Raw genomic sequence first — 22,671 nt, 5'->3', positions numbered from 1 at the left:
GAAACAAATATTTGGAAAGATTTATGAAATTTTATCCTGTTGGAAATGTGCTATACCATTAGAACAAATTTACTCTTTTTCTTGGGAAATTTTTCTCTGGATGATTTGACCTTTTTCTTTAGATGTCTCATTTGTCCAGTGGTCTTCAGATTCCTTAGTTGGATACTTTTTTCTCCTGGAAAGACAAAAACAAAACCCTTCCCCAACCCTAAGTTGGGGAGTTCCTCTTTTTGTCAGGTTACATCTTTGTTAAGGCAAAATGCTTTTTGGCAACAGAATAACTATTATCATTTAATAATAAAAAATATTTTCTTATCTGTTCAAAGGAAAGGCATTTGTTAGTCTTATAAATTAGTTTGGATTGAATGACCAAGTTGTTTGATGAGCTATCACCTCTTCTAGTCAAGAGGTCTCTCTTGTTCAACTCTTACCTTTATCAGTTTTGATGGTATCCATAGCTTTTCTTTTCCTGTGGAAACAAAACTTCGTTCTCAATGCAACACATATCTTGCTTTCTATTCTGAGTTCAACACATCTTTAAAGTACACAGACTGATTTAATTCAGTAGTTTTTTTCTATTATCCAATGTCTCTCCGCAGCTACTGTTCCTTGCTTATTAGCATTTAAAAAATTTAAAGTCAATAAAGGAATGTGTATTCTATCTTTGGGAGTCTTTATTACCCCTTACTGTTTACTAAGTATATTTTTTAAAGTTCAATTAGATCTTTCTATAACTGCTTGTTTGTAGGATTGTATGGTATACCTGTAATATGCTTTATGTTATAATATGCACAAAACTGTTTCATTTTACTAAATACATTTGTTGAAGCTTTTTCAGTCTTCATTTGTACAGGCATCCTCATAATGGTCATGACTTGTAATAAATGTGTAAATATAGAGTCAGCCTTTTGAGAACTTAAAGCAGTTGCCCATTGAAATTCTGAATGTGTATCTGTGGTATGGTGTACATATTTTAATTTTCCAAACTCTGCAAAATGAAACACGTCCATTTGCCAAATTTCATTTCGAGTACCTTTTGGGTTATTCCCTGCAGGTAATAGAGTTTGGTTATACAAGGAATAAGTAGGACATTTCCTTATAATTTCTTTCTTTCTTTTCTTTTTTTTTTTGCCAAGTGATAGAAAAATCTTTCTTCAAACCTTTGCTGTTAACATAGTGTTGCTTATCAAATTCTGAGGCTTCTAGCACATTTCCTATTGAAAGCTGATCAGTTTCATCATTACCTTGTGCTAGAGAGCCTGGTAGACCTTTATGGGATCTGAAATGTGTTACATACAAAGAATGATTTCTATTTCTGATTTCTTATAATTGAAGAAATAAAAAAGTTAATTCTGAATCATCTGGAATAAGTTCAGCAGTTTGAATATGTAGAACAACTCTTTGCATATTGAGAGTCAGTAACTGTTAAGAGGTTCTGGAAAATCTAATAATACCATGAGAACAGCATATAATTCTGATTTGTGAACTGAATCATAAGGACTTTGAGCCACTTTACTTAATTTTCCTGACTGTAACCTGCCTTTCCTGATTTATTTGCAGCAGTATAAAATGTAAGGACTGTAGAAATTGGTGTTCCTTTTATTATATGAGGGAGAATCCAATTAGTTTTTTTTTATAAACTGTAGTGTCTTGCCTTTGGGATATTTGTTGCTAATCTCTGCAACAAATCACTGCAAGTTCTTTGCCAGTGTTCATTTTTCTGCCCATAATGATGCAGTTTCAGCATTAGTAAAAGGTACCACAATTTCTGCTAGGTCTATTTCTGCTAATTGTAGAAATCTCAGTTTTCCTTTCAGAATAAATTTAGAAACCTCTTCTACATAGGTATTTAATTTTTTACTCTGTTTGTGGTAAAAAAAAAAAATCCATTCTAAGATATTATCTTCTCTGCAAGAATTCCTGTGGGAGAATTAATAGAAGGTAAACTAAACAGAATACAGTCAAGCTCTGGATTTAATCTGCATGTACATCTTGTAATTTCTTTTCTACCAGAGCTAATTCTCTCTCAACCTCGGCTGATAGTTTTCTTGGACTATTTAAATCCTTATCACCTTGATAGGTTTGAAATAAATTACTTAGTTCTTGACTTGTTAATCCAGTTGTGGGCTGTAGCCAGTTAATATCTCCCAGCAATTTTTGAAAATCATTTAGAGTTCTAGAGAATTACACAAATAAAGCATTTAAATAATAAACAACTGCCAGACCTTTAATCCCAGCACTTGGCAGGTAGAGGCAGGCCGATATCTGAGCTTGAGGCCAACCTGGTCTACAAAGCGATTTCCAGGACAGCCAGGGCAATACAGAGAAACCCTTTTCTTGGGGGCGGGGCGGGGGAATATTTGGTGAAATAGGTAGTTTTTCCTATGTCCTGCAGTACATAAGCTTAATGGGACCTTAAAGGTCAGTGCTTTTCCAAGCCTGTTCTCTATGGGTGCTCAGACTCCAGCAGGTGGTCTTACTTCAGCACCATTTGATACTCTACTCAGTATTTACTGTTGTGAATATATTTTAGTGGTTCAGTTTTAGACTAGAAGCTTTTATTTTAAAGTAGTAATATTTTGAAAATCCAATTTTATTTTGTGTGGCATAGCACCTGTGATTCTGTGTTAACTTAGAATTCTCTTTAGAATGTTGGGTTATCAACTCAAAGATCCCAGTTTAGGAGAGGTCAGTCTTGTTTCTTCCTCCCTGCTCTGTGCTGTCCTCACATGGAGTCTGCAGAACGTTGAGTGTCTTCTCTCACTGTAACAGGAATTTTCCATACTTCTCCATCACAGCTTTTATAGTCAGTTTGTAGAATTTGCTCCACTTGGTTTTACTGAGGGAGAGAAAGCCTATGATGCCTGAGGTGGTCTGGTAGGAAGTTTTCTGGTCTTGTGGAGAGCACTCTGGTGTTTTCCTGCATACCCACAGTAATTAATATTTAAATTAGGTCCATTGCGGGGTGCTAGCTCCTGGCTGCCTGTTTGGGATGCATGGTGCTTCATTAGTTTGATACCAATGAAGAGTCAGGAACGGCCCATGGTCTGGTGCCATCTATTCAGACACGGAAGGAATAAAGTCTCCAGGTTGTCACCAGGATTAGAACATAGTTTGGAAAATTATTCATTCTGTTTCATATTAGATTTTACAGTTCTGGGGAAGCTTCCTTCATATGGACAGTGAGTAGGACCAGACACAGCTTTCTAGGGGAGTCTCCACCTTTCTCTGGACTTAATCCACTGCTATCTATATGTAAGATCACAGGACCTATTTCAAGCAAGTCACGGTAGAGAGGATCAGGTGTTAAATCCTACAGTGGTTCATCTTTGGTCTGGTTGTGGGTAGTCAAAGGCACCTTACTGAGCAGCTTGTTCAAATGCCCTATTTAATAGGGAAATTTGGCAGAAAGGAACTTTCTCTGAGCCTGTAATTAGCTAGTTCTGGAACTAGAAACCAATTACCTGGGGGAACCTAGTTGTCTACAATGGGCTCTGCCTTCACTTTCTTCACCTCACTCTTAGTGTGACTTCACATTCTGAGATCTACCGACACCTGCTTTTGAGCTAAGAGGCATCCTCCCCACCAAGACATTGGTGAGACTCTCTTCCTCTATGGATGATGATAGGCTCTACCTTAGGATGCCTCACTGGACTGAGGTTAGCTTTCCCAGCAATTTCTGCTGTCTCCTCCTGCTGATACCCAGTGGGTTTGTAAGGTAGTGAGACAAGCATGATGTGAAGAATAACAGAGAGGTAGTCTACCTTTGGATGTGAAGCTTGATAGATTGTTCTTATTTTTCATTGTTGTTGTCCTGCATAAATGTTCATAAGATTGCTCATCAGTGTTATTTGGGGGTACTTTATCATTGTAAACTTGACTGATTAAGAACAGAAATGTTATTTGTGAAAATGAGGTCATCAACTGAAGATTTTTATCTGGTATCTAAAATTTAAAAACATGAAAACATTATGCAATCCAAGTTTTACTTCTGAAATGCCCCATAAAATTATCAGTTAAATTCTTTTATATTGAATACTAAGAGATATGAGACCCAGAAAAGTGTTACAGTGACCTGGGAAGGAATAGTCTTTTGTCCCTGACAGTGCAGCCTTTTGTCTCAGGTCAGTTCTGCTATTGGTTTTGGGCTTTCTGTGTTTGACCTTGTTTTTGTTTGTTTTGATCATTTTAATTTCTTAACTATATATCAGTCTAATGGATATGGTTCTACTTTTTATAGATAGATATTAAAATAGAAGCCTGGGCTGGAGAGATAGGTAAAGTATTTGCTATGCAAGCATGAGGACCTGCCTTTGATCCCCAGCACCCACATAAAAACCTGGGCACCACTGTCACTCCAGTAACTGGAGAAATGGAGGTAGGTGGTTACTGGGACTTGCTGGCCAGCTAGCCCAGCGTAATTGGTGAGCTTCAAGTCCCAGTGAGAGATGCTGTCTCAGAAAGCACGAGCGTGGCTTCTGAGGAGGGAAATGTGATGTTGACCTCTAACCCATCCATAAATATACACATGTGCATGCCAGTGCATGAGAGCGCGTGTGTGCACGCACACGTGCGCACACACACACACACACCCCTCTGATTTCCCCCTTCCCCTAAAAATAAAGCAGTGGAAATTTATGAAAGTTATGCACCTTGTCTGGGATAACACTAGGAGTGAATATTTGAGTAACAGTTTCAATGAAGTCCCATTGTTGAGTTTTCTTTCCCATTGTCCTGTATGGTGTCTGAATGTTTAGTGACTGCCTTTCCAATACATTTGGTGAAAACATCAAGGAAGCAAATTAGATTGGTTGCTTTTTAAATGTATTCCTTGATAATTTTATAATGTCATTTTAATCATAATTCACCTACCATTCTCTTCTTACCCACTTCCGGTGCCCCTAGAACACTTCTTCCCAACACATCCTCCTCTTACTCTCTTGTCATTTAAAAAAAAAAAAAAAACTCACTGAGTTTAATTAAGGTTGTTGTTATGTGCATGGGTGTGGGGTGATTTACTGGGTAATGGGCAGCTTAACAGTGGCTGTGCCCTGGAAGAAAAATGACTTTTCCTCCCTCAGTAGCCATTAACTGCCCTTGGAGGTGTGGCCTTTCATGCCTATTTCTACCCAGGCTGGGATGTTGGGATGGGGGGCACAACTTAGTCTTGTGAAGATAGCCTCCAAACCTGCTATGAGTCAAGGGTGCAACACTATTAACTGTTCAGGAGACAGGGTTTTATGGCACTTCTCCCCATACTCCATTGCCTCTTTTTCTGTGTTCCCTGAGCCTTGAAAGGCGGGTACTGGTCATACAGATGCCCTGGTTTAAGATAGACCATTCAGCATTCACTTACTGTCAGCACTTAAACCAGTCAGGAGCCTCTGTGTTATCTGCTACCTACTGCCAACAGAAGCTCTCTAACCAAGTTTGAGAACAGCACTAATTTATGGAGTGAATTGCTGGCATGGCTGTACTGATTTAAAAGGCCTTCCAGATCCTTCTGACTCTAGCCGTCCACATTTGGTGCTATGGATTATGAGGAGGGGCAAATGAGAGCTCTTTGTGCAGACTGGATTCCTGGGGGTTTTGGCTAAGTCTTTCTCTGGTAGTTGTTGGTACTCCTGCACCCTACTTTGACTTTTGTGAGGAGCAGAACTACCCTGTCGTTTCTGCTTTTCTCCCCCAGACAGCTTGATTTGGTTGTTGTTGGTACCCATTAGTCTGATTTTTATTTCTCAGTTAATTTGCTTAAATTACCTCAGTGCTGGGGTCTTGTATTCTCTGTCAGCCATTATAGCAGTACTTTGTAAGGAAAGTCTTTGGGCGGGAGGGCAGGCAACATAGTAGAAACTAATGTTAACCTGTTCCCATAGTGAGTCATGCCTATGCCTACCTGCAAAGCCTACTACACAGTGAAGTAGTCTTTAAACTGAAAGCTAAGGTAGAAAGATAAGGGCAATGTATGCATGAAAAGGTGATTGAAAGACAGTTTAAGAAAGCAAGACACACCGGGTGGTGGTACTCATGCCTTTAATCCTAGACTCAGGCAGATCTGTCTTGAGTTTAAGGCCAGCCTAGTCTACAGATCTTGATCCAGGATAGCCAGGGCTATAATACAGAGAAACCATGTCTCAAAAATAAACAAAAGAAAGACACATAGATGTTCTTGCTTTAAGTTAATATTTGAAGGGAATTACAGTGAGAATCATCTTAATTTTTTTTTTGTTGTTGTTGTTTTTAATTTTTTTTCCGAGATGGGGTTTCTCTGTGTAGTCCTTGTCTTGGCTATACTCCTGAGTGCTGAGATTAAAGGCCTGTGCCACTACCACCTTGATAATTTATTGTTCAGTCTTGTTCAAATATAAAACTCCACTTGGTTTACACAGTAGGGGATGATATATGAAGTGTCAATGAATTAGACTTTGGATGAGTGTAGTCTTGCTCTTTATGAAAATATATAATGGTGTCTTTCTTACTATTGGTCTTTTAGTGTTTTATCTAAGGTTTAATGGTATTTTTTCCATTCTTCATGTGTGTGGTATACATAGGTGTATGTACTAATGTTTTACACATGAGTGATTATGCTAATGTGTGTGTGTTCACGTGCATGTGAAGGCCTGAAGTTGGTGTCAGAAATCATGCTGTCATTCTTTAACCATATTCATTGAGTCTGAGTCTCAGATAAACCTAGTACTCTCCAATAGGGCTAATCTTGCTAGGAATTCTGGGGATTTCCATGTTCTGCCTTTATAGGAGGGTCTGCTTTGTCCATCTGACAAGAACATGGGTTTCTTGGGATCCAAATTGTGGTTCTCAGGTTTACAAGACAAGTACTTGCTAAGCCATCTCTCCAGTTCAGTTTAAGTTTATTTTAATTGAGGTTTTGTTTTTTAATCTTGGCTTTTGTTCTTTGTTTGTGGTACTAGGGATTGACCAGGGCTTTATACAGTAGGTAATGTAGTGTACCACTGGCTGCATATCCAACCCAAGCCACAGTATTGAACAGTAAAATATATATGTAAAGATTGTTGTTTCAAGACAGGGTTACTTTGTGTAGCCCTTTCTGTCCTGGAACTATCCAGGCTGGCCTTGAACTCACAGAGATAGAGCTCTTCATGCCTCTGCCGCCTGAGTGCAGGGATTAAAGGTATGTACCACCACTGCTCAGCTTTGTCAACTTTGTCACCTTATTGTAGTGTTGTATAAAAACTAAGTATATTTTTTGTTTAAATTAAATCTTCCCTTTTCTGCAGCATTGAAAGTAAACATAAGGTAGGAGGTTTGCTCAAACTCACAAGTTCAAGACTAGCCTCAGCAACATAGTAAGGCCTTGTCTCAAAAACAAACAAAAAAGCAAAACCCTGAAAAACAGTCAAACTCAACAATAATGAAATACAGCTTCATTCCCATTAAGAGTAGATAAAATGAAGATGATAGTTTTGGGTTAGCATGAAGGAAATTGGAGCCGTCATACATGGCTGTGGAACTGTACATTGGTTCAGCCACTGTGAGAAACAATATGGCAGTTCATTAGAAGACTAACTATAATTGCCATATAGTCTAATATTTCCCCTCCCCTAAGTGTGTAACCATGAAAAGCAAAAAGGTAATAACCACATGAAAACCTGCACATGGATGTGTATAGAGGTATTACTTTCAATAGCCAAGGAGTAGAAACAATTGAGATTCCCTTTGAGTGAATGGATAAAGAATATGCCATGTGGAAGCTGGAGAGATGGCTCAGTGGTTAAGAGCACTTGCTGTTCTTGCAGAGGACCTGGGTTTGTTTCCCAGCACTGACATGGTGGCTTATGATCATTTTTGCCTTCAGTTCCAGGGGTTCTCATACTTTCTGATGGTGCCTGGCATACCTGTAGTGCCATATTTATACATGCAATCAAAACACTTACATACATAAAAATGAAAAAGTGTCATGTGTCTATATACGGCAATACTGTTCAGCAACAAAAGGAAGTAAATAACTGATGCATGCGACCCAACATGAGCCTCAATCATTATGCTATTTACAAAAAGAGCACTTTGGGGCTAGGGTGGTGGCTCAGTTGGTAAAGGGCTTGTATAGGTTTAAGGGCCTGAGTTCAGATCCCTAGCACCCTTATATATAAAGGGCCTGGTGTACTGATGTGTGTCTGTAATCTCAGCACTGGTGAGTCAAAGCCTGGAAGATCCTGAGGCTTGTTGGCCACACCAGCCAGTCTAAACAAATTGGTGAGTGCCAGGCTTAGAAAGAGAACCCAGTATTTTTTATTTAAAACAACAACAGCAGAAAGGTAGCGAGAAAAAGCTATTGAGGAATGTACCTGCTTCTGACCTCTGGCCTCCACACATGTGTATGTAAGTGAATGCACATCACATGTGTTTGCCCAAACACACAGAGACCACTTGTTATGAGTCAGGTACAGAGTTTAGTGATTAGGACTGTAGGAATTGGAGGGAGATAGGAAGTCACTGCTGAGAATGGACTTTCTTTATGGAGTGATGAAAATGTTCTAATAGGGATGTTGCAATCTAAAAAACAGAATTGTACACTTAAAGCTATAAATCATGTACATAGATTTGAAAATTGTAAAAGGTATATTCATTTTTATTTTAAGTATAGTATGATTGTTTTTCCTCTGTGTGTGTGATATGTATACTGTGTGTGCCTTGTGCCTGCAGAGGTGAGAAGGTGACACTGGATCTACTGGAACTGGAGTTACAGATAGTTGTGAGTCACATATGAATGCCAGAAACTGAACCCAGGGCCTCTGAAAGAGCTCTTTACAACTGAGCCATCTCTCAAAGCTTGGCTTTATTTTTGTATAAAGTTGTTATATGGAGAGATTCATTTGTGTCTGTGAGCATAAATGAGTTCTACAGTGATGCACATTGGTTGCCTGTAAAGAAATTCTTCTTTTTCAAGTAAATTTCCATCTGTGCCTATAAAATTGTACTCCATTTTATATATAGAAATAATATGTGGGAAAACTACATATTTTGTGACTAAGTTATATAATAAAAGTACTAATAAGTCCTTTCTTTTCTTATTTCTTATTTTACTATGTCTAGGTCCTTCAAGGGTTAGATTATCTACACAGTAAATGCAAGATAATTCATACCGACATAAAGCCGGAAAACATCTTGATGTGTGTAGATGATGCATATGTGCGAAGAATGGCAGCCGAGGCTACTGAGTGGCAGAAAGCAGGTGCTCCTCCTCCTTCTGGGTCTGCAGGTGAGGGAGCTGAGCCCTCACTGCTTTAGTCTGCTTGGGGGCTGTGAGCTTTCAAAGTTATGCATTGGAGACAGTTGAGTTTGATGCGTACATATTAGGCACTTTTTCTAAGAGTTTGGACTTGCTAACTTTTTTGAGACATTCACGTTAATTTTATTTTAGTTGTTTGTACCACCTTACCTTTGCTCTCTACTAAAAGACCATCTGAATTATTAGCTGTTGTTTTATTTACATAGGAGCATGTCATTATGTTGTTGAAGTCACTATGGAGAATAATATATAACAGGTCTCTTGTAGCCTACCTGCAGTCACCTGATTTTTTTCTGATTTAGATTTCATAAAACTCTTTTCTTCTCTTAAGTTCATGTAGCTGCATCCTTCTTAGTTTAACTGATACATTTGGTATTAGCTGTGAAAGATTGAGGGCTGGGGAGTGGGATAGGGGACCAGGTCACTTGAGTATTACCATAGTTTTTCTTCTGAATTTCATAGAATTCATTGGTGGTAGTGAAGTACTGGCTATGTTCCCAATGTAATCACATTGCCTGTGCCCTGGTACATTGCCCAGCAAATGTACAGGCTAAAGGGATAAAAGTCTTGTGACTGACAGGGGCTTCTGAGAGGTGTGCTATTGCCTCATCTCATATGCCATCATGATGGTATTAGCTCATGCAACCAATTTACAAAGTTTTTAATGCTTGTAAGGCTGACTTCTAGCATCATTGCTGCAGTGTGCTGTACAATGTGATTTAGTTTAGTTGTATGATGCTTTCAAGTAGTTTTCAAACGTAAGTCTTCTCACCTAAAATGTTCATTGCCTTATTCGTAAAACATGTTTTGTTCTATAACAGGCTTACAAACTCTTCTTTCATTTCTTTTTCTTCTTTCCTCCATTCTCAATTTGTCAGTCAGTGCTTTGGGAGAGGCTGTTTGCAAGACAAGTGTCTTATATATGAACAGCTTTTCTTGTGCCCAGTAAGAGTCAGTGGTGTTGTTTGCATTGCATAAACTTTTTTTGGTTCCTATCTTTAGAAACCCCAGAGCTTTAAGTTTTTAGAAATTGGGTAGTTATTAAAAGACAGTATTATTTCATTTTTCAAATCATATTGTCCAAAGGTACCTGTTTTCCTCTGAATGCCCATTTTGTTTTGTTTTGTTTTAGTGAGTACGGCTCCACAGCAAAAACCTGTAAGTATTTTACATGTATATTGAGCATGTCAAAAGGGACTGTTCTCTATTGAGCTTCTCAAATTATTTAGCAAATGTTCTAGTCTTTATTAATTTAAAAGTAGACATTAATATATGCTCTGTATTCTACCTTCCACCTCCATCCCCCAAAACAGCTTGGCTTCCTGCCATGGATGGGAATAGTCAAAGCTACTGTGAGACCAGACTTTTGTGCTCTCTGAGCTATAGTTGGCCAAGTTCAGTGAATTGCAAGGTTTTACATCAAGTTAAAGGATTCTTTTAATCTTTTTAAAATTACATCTGCTTAGCCTCTAAGTATATTATTTGCCAAAACCCTCTTAATTTTTTATAGCCAGCTATTTTAAATATGAGTGAGCATCATCTGTTCTGTGGACCTATTGTCTTGGAAGAGAAGTTCAGATCTGATGAATTGTTGCCAGAAAATCCAAATCCCTTTTATAGTTCTATCCTGATTAAGGATTTGGGCTTATGGGCCTATGAAACTTTAAAGGTACTCTTTGCCAATACTTTCCAAGACATATGGCTGTAGCTGGAGGTATAGAAAACTGTGGCTTTTCCTTTTTTTGTCCTTTTATGTTATATGCTTCTTTCTGAAAGTTCATGTTAAATTGGCTGTTGATTACAGCTCAGTATAAGAGCCAAACTCAGACAGTACTGTTGGCCACCTGTCTTGGTAGGTGTTTGTTTTTGTTGTTAAGGAGTGACAATGATTCTGGATATAGGCAGCAGCAAAGAAAGCTTGCAAGATATTCTTGCTCAGAGCCTGCCAGGTATTTCAAGGTGCTCAGTTCTCCTGGACTTTCCAATGGAAGGTATGCCCCTTCAAGGGGAAGATCAACAGTATGAGCACAATCCTACCCTAAGGTAGATCATGAAAAAGCAGAGTTAGAATTCGCCATGTTGCCAGGACTTATACTCCTGAAGAGTGTTTAAGAAGAAGCACCTGACTTGTGGTACTTTCTTACCATGTTGTAGATAGGAAAAATATCTAAAAACAAGAAGAAAAAGCTGAAAAAGAAACAGAAAAGGCAGGCCGAGTTGCTGGAGAAACGCCTACAGGAGATTGAGGAATTGGAGCGAGAAGCTGAAAGGAAAATCATAGAGGAAAGCATCACCTCTGCCATACCTTCCAATGAGCAAGATGATGAATATCACCCAGAGGTGAAACTAAAGGCAGCAGAATTAGAGGAGGCAGCTGAAGAAGAGGCAGCAAAAGATAATGGTTAGTATAACTGGGAGCAAGAAAGAGAGCTGATGGGTGTATGTCCTGGAGCTGCACAAAGGGACCAGCCAATGTACCACACAGGTTGGCTTTGTGCTGCTACCTCGAATATTAAGGGTGAGTTTCCCTAACTCCTTAATAGAGATTATGGGAAGCAGCCTGTACTCCATTTGTAAAATGTCTGCTAGGCATAGGTTAACATTTCAAAGTAGGTTTTCAAAAAGGGAAGAAGGAAGCCTGAGAGAAACATCATGTCTTTTTCCTGTTAATGATGACCCTTCTTTTATTTTGTGATTAACCTTTTGCCTAGCTTTAGTGCACCACGAATCTCACTCTAAAACTGCAGAGGAAGGGTGAATGGCTGGAAGCATGGATCAGCAGTCTTGCAGAGGAACCACCTGTGTCATGTTCCTCACACCTACTGTAACTCCCTCTCTAAGGAGATCAGATGCCTCTGGCCTCCGAGGCCATGAGCATGTGTACACACACACACACACACACACACACACACACACACACACACACACTTACTCACACAATTTAAAATGAAAATCTTAAAGATCAGCTACAATTAGCATCTTTGAAAAAAGCGGTGGGGAAGGGTTGAAACGAAAGTCCAGTTTTACTCAGAATTTTACCTCAAGAGCTAACTTGTTCCTGAAAATAGAAGACTAATTATTAAATAAGCAGCAAATAAGATTGCTTTGAAAGCCAATAGACAAGTGCTGTGGTACATTAAAAGCATCTTAGCTGGGTGTGGTGGCACATACCTTTAATCCTAGCACTTTTGGAGGCAGTCAACTCTGAGTTTACTCTAGCCTGATTTACAAATTGAGTTCCAAGACATCCAGAGTTACACAGAGAAACCCTGTCTGGAAAAACCAAAATCAAAATGAAAAAAATACAAAGAAAAGTGTCTCTTATTGAAGAAGCTAACTAGTACATCTATGCAAGGAGAGTCATGACTCTTAATCTTAACCCCATATTTTTTAAGGTGAAGCTGAAGACCAGGAAGAAAAAGAAGATGCAGAGAAGGAAAATGCTGAGAAGGATGAAGATGATGTTGAAGAGGAACTTGCAAACATAGATCCTACATGGATGGAGTCCCCTAAAGCCAATGGCCATATTGAAAATGGTCCATTTTTATTGGAACAGCAGCTGGAGGATGAAGAGGATGATGAGGATGACTGTGCAAATCCTGAGGAATATAACCTAGACGAGCCAAATGCAGAGAGTGATTACACATATGGCAGCTCCTATGAACAATTCAATGGTGAATTGCCAAATGGACAACATAAGAGTCCAGAGTTTTCCACGTCATTGTTTTCTGGGCCCTTAGAACCTGTGGCCTGTGGTTCTGAGCTTTCAGAGGGATCACCACTTACTGAGCAAGAGGAAAGCAGTCCATCCCATGACAGAAGCAGGACAGTTTCAGCCTCTAGTACTGGAGATTTGCCAAAAAGTAAGTGTCTTTGTCCATCTCTGTCTGCTTTCACTGGGCAAGGTCATACTTTGGTAAACACTGTGAAAAGAGTTGGCTAAAGGGGAAGAGACATATAAATGTGTACTAACCCTTTAATTTCAATGCTTAATATTCAAGAACCAATGAAATGCTTTAGAAATGTGTCATATGCTGCCTGAGTTTCTCTTACTCTCTGAAATCCTATCCCTGGACATTTTTCTTTTATTGTATATATTCTGTGACGTCAAATACTTAAATCACCTTCACCACTAACAACTTCATAGCTTTCTACATACAACCCTTTTCTAGCTGGTAATAGTGTCTTTGGGTTTTGTTTCTATTCAAGGGAATACCTGCCGGATTTCAGCTATACCAAGAAACAAGTTGTGTTTTATTTGATAGTTGTCCTTGTTTATAAAATTCTGCTTTTGAGAAAGTATGATGGCAGATTATAGATTGGATCTTAGGTTTTTATCTACTTGACACCCTATCTTCAGAACTATATTTTGGGAGCAAATTCCATGTAGCTAATTGCAGAATAATTTAAGGAATGAAAGATTGGGTATCACAGTTAATGTCCATATTCTGGCCCTTAGTGGAAAAGTTCAGAATCCTTCTCTGCCCTCTACTGCCAAGAGTATTTTTAACACGTGGCAAGTAATTGAGCCAGCCCAATAGGCAAAAGATTCTTCAGCCTCTTTAGTTGCACCAGGCTAGCACCTTTGTTACTCACTGGCTGTAATGAATTGTCCTAGCTTTATGTTTTGCTCACTTGGCAGTGCATGGTTTACTCCTCACTCTTGGTCTGGCCAGGGAGTGGTAGAGTTCACATAGAAATACAGGTTCATTTCTTGGCAATGGCACCAGTGATTTATATCTTCTCTGCTTTTATTGTTTCTATTGCAGCTCAGTTTTCACACATTTACACATTCATATACAAAGCAATTTATGCAATAGCTTCTCATTATTTTTTACATAATAGTTTAGAACAGTGGCTTCAAATATAGGAAATTGAATCCTCACTTAAAACCTAATAGTCATGGTACTTCAGTTTATTAAACTCCTTGTACTTAATTTCTTCTTCTATTAAAGGGAAATAGTGGCCAAATCTAATGTTGTTACTATTGAAGCAAATGCTATGTGTTAAATTATGTGTGAAAAAAATTCAGTCCATGTACACTGGTTGCTTAAAGTCTCCTAACAGGCATACTTTTTACTGCTATGTCACATTGGTAGTATCTGAGGCCCAGGCATGGTGAACAGCTCAGCATAGTCCTCCTAGTAACTCTTGGGTCTTGGTTCCTTGTTTTATTCCACCTATCACATTATCATTCATGCTGGGAAGCCAGGGTAGGTAGGTATAGATTAAGGCCTGAAATGGGAAAAAAAAATTCTTACGAAAAACTGAGAATTTATAATTGTAATGAATAAGGAAGGGACTAATTCTAATTTAGGCAAAACCTAAAATTCCATTGTAGAAAGATAATTTAACTGAAAACTCATAGCTTTTATATAAAGAACACCTGGACACTGAGAGAGCTAGTTTATCTCTTGATTGGCAGGATGCTGTGCAGCTTCCTTGTCTGCTTTGTCTTTGAAGGAGTGAGAGGAGTAATTTATGCTTGGGCCCTACTGTCTCTCCACAGCAGCCCCCGTCTTCCTCTGTTTACAGTTTCTGCTTGCTTTGCTGTTTCTTGGGGAAGTTTACCAGGTCTTATGCATCTTAAGTGTTGCCACTCTCCTGATCTCTGTTCTGACCTTATTCTTTTCTGACTTACTTGTGCCTTCCCATGATTTCCATTGACTTCTATGGCATTGATGGCTCAATCCCTGTTCATTCACTCAATAACTACTGAGTCAGGGCAGCATGTGGGGCCTAGGGAAAAGTGTATCTGCCTAGTGCTTCCATTCCCCAGTGAGAATGATGGTGTGAGGTAAGCAGTGTACAGGGCTGCTACAGATCTTAGCTAGAATATACCTGTATTGTTTTGATTATCATCTGCACTCCCATTCTTTTCTGTCATATGCCCTGTGTGGTAGTTTTTGTCAACTTGACACAAGTCATCTGGGAAGAAGGAACCACAGTTGAAGAATTGCTTCTATCATATTGGCCTGTGTTCATGTCTGTGGGGCATTTTCTTAATTAATGATTGATGTGAGATGGCCCATTTTACTGTGGGTGGTACCACCCCTGGGCAAGTAGTTCTGGGCTGTATTAGAAAGTTGAGCAAACTGTGGGGAACAAGTCAATAAGCAGCATTCCTCTGTGGTCTTTACTTCAGTTTCTGCCTCTGGATTTCTGCTTGAGTTCCTGACCTGACTTTCCTCAATCATGGTCTATACTGTGGAAGTTGGTTTGGTCAGTGTTTTATTATAGCAACAGAAAGCAAACTAGGACACCCTTGCCAGCCCCTTCTCAAAATAGGACCCTCCTTCTTTGGCCCTAAGGTACAGACCATTGCTGGACTGTATTGTTTCTGTCTATGCATTGTCTCTACCTACCATTCTGACTTCCTTCCAAATCACTCTTCCAGGTTGATGCTAAAGTTTTACATCATGCTAATCAGATAAATTCCCTTATTCCTAATTCTTCACAGCTCTTCATGGGGTCCAGCAGTCATCTCCACAGTGATGCATGTGCCCATGAGCAACAGAACAATCAACTGAAGTACAGAAATGAATTATTAGGTCACCTCTGTGTATTAAAATGGATGTTTTGGAAGTCTAGCTCAATAAATAGCTGTATATGCCATGGTATATGTATATTATATAGAAACTGCATGCTATACATACTAGGATACTTGTAAATATTTAAGAATTTATCATCTGAAGAATTAACTGAAGATTTTTTTTAACTTAGTTCATACTCAGTTTTCTTCTTTAGTTTGAAAATAGTATGATAAAACAGTGCACCCCCACCCGCACCCCATCCCTAGAAGTAAGCATTAGTGTGAGTTTGTGCTGACTTTTGCCATTAGAGCAAAATGTACACATTAGAAAATAGTAAAAGATAGGTCATGGCCAAATCATGATGTTCAAAGAACTTAGATGCCAAGTAAAAGAATATAGACTTCCAGTACTTTGATAGCCTTTGATGGTTGTGATGAAGAGATGTCTTAGGATATTAGCTGCTGGAATAGCTAAACCAGCTAATGGACATACCTTGTCTTATGACATCTGAAGGGCAAAGGCCCAGAGCAGAATGGTCTTGTTATTTGACTGCTGGGTCTCTTTGGAGTCTTCACTCCATAATCTTCTCTATCAGTCCTTGTTCAGGCTGCTATGTTATGGACATTGCATTTTAGCTCTTAATCCTTAGGCTATTCTCTACCTAGAAGTACACATGCATCTTTTAAAGCATGTCCCATCATCTTCTCCCTGTTCCCCAAATGATCTAACTAGCTTCTGTTTCTCACAAATCTTGATACTCTGACTCATTCCTCCGTAAATCCTGAGCACTCCACAGTGCTTCTTAACAGCATGCTGATGTCTTTGCACCACCTAAGCTGGTGGTCTGTTCAGAAATTTTCAGATTGTGTGCTGGACTGTGGTTAAGGGTCTTTGCAGTACATAGCTCCTCTGCCTCGAACTTATCCTCATCATGCTTTCCTTGAATGTCAACTTCCCAGAAAAGTTTTCTCGGGCTATCAATATGGCACAATAGGTAAAGGCACTTGTCTCCAAACCTGATGACCTGAATTCAGTCTCCAGAACACACATGTGTTTGTGTGACTTCCATCCAAGTACTGTGCCTCTCCCTCCACAGTATGTAAATAAATGTAAAAAGAGAAAAAAAGGTTTTTTGTATCACTTTTACAGCCATCTCTCTTAGTTTTGTTTTTCTTTGTGGTGTATCTAGTTTTCTGACATGTTAATACGAATTGCTTGTGAGCTTACATTATTGTCTGTATTCCTCCTCTCCTCTCCCCTTTTAATTTTGAGACTTTGAGACAAGGTTTCTCTGTGTAGCTGTGGCTCTTCTGGAACTCACTCTGTAGAACAGGCTGGCCTTGAACTCAGAGATCTGCCTGCCTCTGCCTCCTGAGTGCTGGGATTAAAGGTGTGTGCCACCATTACCTGGCTATTACTGGCTGTATTTTCAACCAGAGTATGACATGAGTTTCCTCATTCTAGTGTGTCTTTTTAACTGTGTTCTGGCACCTTAACGGCATATAGAAAGGCCTTTGACAATGCTTGTCAGGTATTGGCATTAATTGTCCTAGTTCTGACCCTCATCTAGAGAGAGGCTGTTTGAGCCTCTGTTTGGGATGTTTTAAACATCTTATGTGCAACACAAAGTACTGGCAGCTGTCTCATCACCTGCCATCTTATCTTGCTAGACAAAAGAGATCAGATTTTGAGAAAGTGACTTAAAATCCCAGTGCTTCCTAAAATAAAACCTGCCATTTTTATTCATGCTCTAGTGGAGGCAGAGAAAAGTTACCAGCTTTTCATTTTGGAAGGGAAAGAGTGCCAGTAAGACTTTTGAGTTAGCATCATCAGTGAGAAAGAAACACTATGACAGGTCCCAGTTGGGTGACTAAATCTAAGGGAGCAGTGTGAGTCCAGGCACTCCTAAGAATGAGTTTGCAACAGGGGTGAGTACGTATGTGTTCACATGGGCTTTAGGAGTGCTGCAGTCAGGTCCCTTTTCTCGATGGCACACTTGAGAAACTGGCACACTTGAGAAAGAAAATCAGGGACACACATAGAATATAATTTATTTCCTGTTGTGCACTTATACAATTAAATTAATGAAATGAATTACATATGATTGTTTAAGACACACTGTAAGCTATTTATAAACCTGAAACTAGAGGATAGTAGCATGTTACCAGATTTAGTTTAGTGAGATCACAGAGGAATGTTAACTGCAAAGAAACTGAAGTTAAACTGTGGTAATGTTGTCTTGAAAGTAGATTTCTTCCAATGCACTTGAATCCTACAGCTTTTGGAGATGTCTTTAAAGACAACCACTGGGAGAGATTAGTGGATTCCAAATTACCTCCTTCCCTGGTACCCTGTCAACTGAGCTACCTGATCTCAAGTCTAGCACAGAATGTCTGTATAGTTTCTTCAAGTGCCTGCTCACTCACTGACCCTAAAGTAAAATCAAGGCTTGGCCATTCAGCTAGATGGTGTTCTGACTTGAATATGTGTGCGTGTTGTATATCTTTGGGTTATTCCTCTTCATTCTTTCCTGAAAACAGTCTCAGAGAGTTTGTCATTTGCTAGGCTTGCAGTTCATAGGTGTTGAAACTAAGATTTGGATCCAGTTGAACCATACTGTTCTTGACAGTGACAGTGGGGGAGTGATAGTATGAGGTGTGTCTTATCTAGTTACTCATCTGTTGATCAGTGTACTGTGGTTATCCTGGAACATTGCTCTCATTCCTTTCTACATTTTGCCTTCTCTTTTAGGTTCTTCTGCTTCTTTCATTATCATTATTTTCCTGTTCCTGTTTTACTTTTCTTTCCCTTAGCTCCATCCTAGTCTTTGATAAGACCCTATATGAATGACCATCCTTACACAGGGGTATAGGCATAAGGCAAGTGTTAAGAGAACCTCTACACCTGTCTGGCCCAAATTGATTCATAAACTGAGGGAAAGCCATCAGAGTTCAAACACTGACCAGAGTTGAGATTCCGTAGCCTTCCTCTGGATTATCTGGATGCTTTAGGTCCTGGTGACCCTGCTACAGTCTGCCCTGCTATTATTAGCAAGACAGGCCTTACTTCCTCTATGGGGTTTACCAACAAATTGAACCCCCTCAAGTACTGTGGTTCCTCAGTTTAATACACACTGAGAGAAGCTTGGTGTGTATAAGCATCAACTTGGCATGAACAAAGGGACTCATCAATTAGGGTGTTATTGTTCTTCAATGATCTGAGTTTTCTGTTTAGTCTGTAAATTCCATTTCAACATGATCAAAAATCTGAGCGTGTAAGGGCTCAGATTAAGTATGAAGAGGAATGTATTGACCTGCTCATAACTACTTAAAGCATAGTTAAGGCTTAGCTGAGAACTTTTCTGAAGCCAGAAACCCTGGACTTGGGGCTGCTGTAGTAGTCTCCCTCAGGCTCATCCCAAAGTTGAGTTATCTGAGCTAATGAGTTGCCTTAAAACCTGCTTTTATGGCCCACTTCAACTTGTGAGAACACTTGTTTGGCGTCTTCCTGTTCAAAACTAAGCCATAAAGGTGTTCATGCTCGCATGACATCGGTGAACTGCATATTGCTCAGAAGCAATTGGTTACCTGTGTTTATCATTATGTGGCTTTAGTGTTTCACTAGTAGTTCAACCTGCAGGATTCTAGGCTCATCCTATCACTCTCCTTAAAAAAAAAAAAAAAAAAAAAAAAAAGGCTGTACCTGGCTCACACACTGCAAATCTCTTGTCTTCTTTTTTAACTATCTTGCTGTTTGCTTATGACAGCAAAAACCCGGGCAGCTGACCTGTTGGTGAACCCTCTGGATCCTCGGAATGCAGATAAAATTAGAGTAAAAATTGCTGACCTGGGAAATGCATGTTGGGTGGTAAGTAGAGTCTTCTTTTTACATTTTAATCATGATTTTGTGTGAGAAGATGCTTTTTTAAAAACGGTATTTGTCACATCTATTCCTTTCCAGCATAAACATTTCACAGAGGATATCCAGACACGTCAGTACAGGTCCATAGAGGTTCTGATAGGAGCTGGCTACAGTACCCCTGCAGACATTTGGAGCACAGCGTGCATGGTAAGAACCACCTTTGCCACTTGTCTTCCCTAGAAACGACTTCTCTTGAATCCTCTTGATGGGGTGGAGTCTTGTGGAGATGACCATTATAAAGTGGGTGAAGAGAAGGAGGTTGTGCCTGGGTGCTGTCAGCAATGGACGAATTCTTCTCAGGTATGCTTGAGGCATAAGCTTGTGACAGGCGGTCTCTTCTTCAGTCTCTGTGCAGCCTGTCGCCCCAGCAGTCAGACTTCTTCAAGGAATTGCTTTTAGTCTCTGGAAGTTTTAGGGTGTGTTAGGCTCCCTGTCACATCATGGGGCAAAGTCAGATGCCTTCTCACAGGAGAGCTGTGACTGTACTGGAAAGTTTGTACCATAGGCATGTGGCCTCTCCCAGAGGTGCAGCTCTCTCTTCTCCCTCCTATCGGTCATTTTCTTTCTAACTCAGAGAGTTCTGCCTTGGTTTCTGGCATGTGCTGGCTCTCCTGAGACAACAATAGTGGCACAAACTTCCTTGGTTGAGTTTGTTTCCCCTGGGAGCAGCAGGAGCATTCCTTTGACTTGGACATTCTGAGTTTGTCTTTCTAAGCTAAACGCAGACTCACCACACATCATGTGCACAGGAGCACATATGTGTGTAGGCACATGTACACATGTGTGCACATACAAGTAGAGAGCAGAGTTCATCCTCGGGTGTTATTCTTCAGCCATCCATCCTCCTTGTTTTCTTGAGGCAGGATATTTCATTATTTTAGAGCTCTTGATTAGGTTAGGCAGGCTGAAGAATGAGCCCCAGGGATTATTTGTCTCTGCCTCTCTAGACCTGGTTTTATAAGCATGTACCACCATGCCTGGGCTTTCTATATGAGTTCTGACAATGGCAGACACTTTATCAACTGAGCCATCTCTTCAGCTCAACATCTGTTTATTTGTTCATTTTTGAAATGTAGCCCAGACTAGTCTCAAAGCTCAGCTTCCTGAGTGCTGAGATTACAGGCATAGCTACTGCACCAGGCTTCTGTGCATCTTGTTGCCGTTTGCTCTGAACTGTGACTTAAAAGCCTGAGTAGTCCTTTCCCAAGAGCTAATGCAGTTTGTCTTTCACTGAGTATCCAGCCAATCAGCACATTCTTCTCAGTTGGCTTTTTGTTGTTCTTTGGTGGGAAAGGTGGTATGTGTGTTTGTGTATTCTATTTAGTATTACTTAAATTTATTGTAGTTCTAAGGGTAGAGCCCAGAGGTGCATACCCACTAGGCCAGTATTTTTCCATTTGAAGCACATCCTCAGATCTTGTATTAGCTTTTTAAAGAAATTCTCTTTGGATATTTAAATGAAAGGATTCCTGTACAAGGCTTAGTGCTCATTTTCTGAAAGGGGGTGGGGAAAATGAGCAAGCAGAATAAACATGTTTACCTGTGTTCAGAACTCAATTTAATCTTTGTTTTGAATTTATGGCCAGTAGTGCTAATATAAAAGCATTTTAACCATTTCAAAACTTTTGGCCAGGTGTGGTGACGCACACTTTTAGTTCCAGCAGGTACAAGGCAGAGGCAGGCAGTTCTCTGTGAGTTCAAGTCCAGCCTGGTTTACACAGTGAGTTCCAGGACAGTCAGGGCTACACAGAGAAATCCTGTCTTGAAAAACTACACACACACAAAAAAAAATGTATAGTCTGTGTACCATTGTGCATGCCTGGTGCCTGTGGAGGTTAAAAGAGGGTGTCTGATCCACTGGGACTGGTGTTACCACTGAACTGCCACGTCTATACTAGGAGCTCAACCCAGGTTCTCTACAAGAGCAGCAAGTGCTCTTAACTGCTGAGCCATCTCTCCAGCCTAATGTAAAAGCATTTTGTTAAGCAGATAATGTGGGATGATATGAGAAACATGAGATGCTTTTCCTCTTTCACATTATCATTATCTGAGATGATTGATGTATCCAGGTATGAAACACCTTGCCTTCCTAGACTTGTGTTCTGATAATTCTAGAAAATAAATTTAAATTTATTAAAAACTTTTGTTTTTCAGTGAGAACCAAAAATCTAGCTCTTAGTGGTTGAAAGAAGCTACTGTCCATGTGATAGTTACTTCATTTTGAGGTTCTGTGTGGAGAGGCTTTTGCTTTGCAATGTGAGGGTAGAGGGAAGTGGAGGCCAAACCACAGGAGGCAGAGGCCAGGTCAGAAGGAAAGGAGTGCCTTGATGGATGGGCTGTGTGTGCTGGGCAGTGCGTGTACATCCCATTTCAGATGGGAGCAAGGCCAATTTCTATTGTCCTCAGCAATACAGAAGGCCATGTGCCAAGGCTGCCATGGGTCAGGCTCTGAGAACTCTTTGAACCATGAAATTTTATGCTTCTAATTTTGGATATTAAGTTTGGTGACATAAGTGTGAAAACCAGGACATTACAGGAATGTGGATAACAGTTGAGCTCTTGGCATACTCTTACACCAGCTTGTCTGTCTTGCCTCCCGTAAGACTTATTCCTGTGCTGTATGCTGTTTTCTGCCCATTTATCATTCTCTTGTTGTAAGGTGTTTATAGTTCAATAAATCACATGGCACTAAGGAAATGCTGTATCTGTCTCCTTTTACCCCTTTTCAAGAGACTGCTTCTGGTGATCTCAGTGCTGTTGAGGCTGCTTAGAGGTTTTTGTCAATCCAGTGGCTGAAATGGGTATTTTTCAAAGGAACAAGCCTTTGTTCCCTCCTTGCAAGGTTGTGACTGAGGTCACTTGCTCTTCCTAGAGAGCAAGCCATAGAGGAGGAGCCAGTGCTTGCCCACCTTTTTTCCCCCTTTGGAGTTTAAATTTGCCCTCATAATG

General features: G+C 39.9%; 1 protein-coding gene across 14 annotated transcripts in view; it reads left to right on the top strand.

Annotated features, from left to right (window-relative positions):
- Positions 1-22,671, top strand: part of Srpk2 (SRSF protein kinase 2) — a 218,125-nt gene that overhangs the window by 181,454 nt on the left and 14,000 nt on the right. For 12 of the 14 annotated variants that reach the window (XM_037203588.1, XM_037203580.1, XM_037203589.1 and 9 more), the window contains 6 exons: positions 9,073-9,238; positions 10,401-10,426; positions 11,423-11,669; positions 12,664-13,131; positions 19,568-19,668; positions 19,762-19,869. In XM_037203588.1, the coding sequence (XP_037059483.1) occupies positions 9,073-9,238; positions 10,401-10,426; positions 11,423-11,669; positions 12,664-13,131; positions 19,568-19,668; positions 19,762-19,869 (1,116 nt within the window). The remainder of the gene's footprint in view (positions 1-9,072; positions 9,239-10,400; positions 10,427-11,422; positions 11,670-12,663; positions 13,132-19,567; positions 19,669-19,761; positions 19,870-22,671) is intronic. The other 2 variants (XM_037203586.1, XM_037203581.1) reach the window with 1 other exon arrangement.

This window comes from Peromyscus leucopus, chromosome 3 (genome assembly GCF_004664715.2).
Source record: "Peromyscus leucopus breed LL Stock chromosome 3, UCI_PerLeu_2.1, whole genome shotgun sequence".
NCBI classification, from domain to species: domain Eukaryota; kingdom Metazoa; phylum Chordata; class Mammalia; order Rodentia; family Cricetidae; genus Peromyscus; species Peromyscus leucopus.
This window is presented reverse-complemented; position numbering and strand designations above follow the sequence as displayed.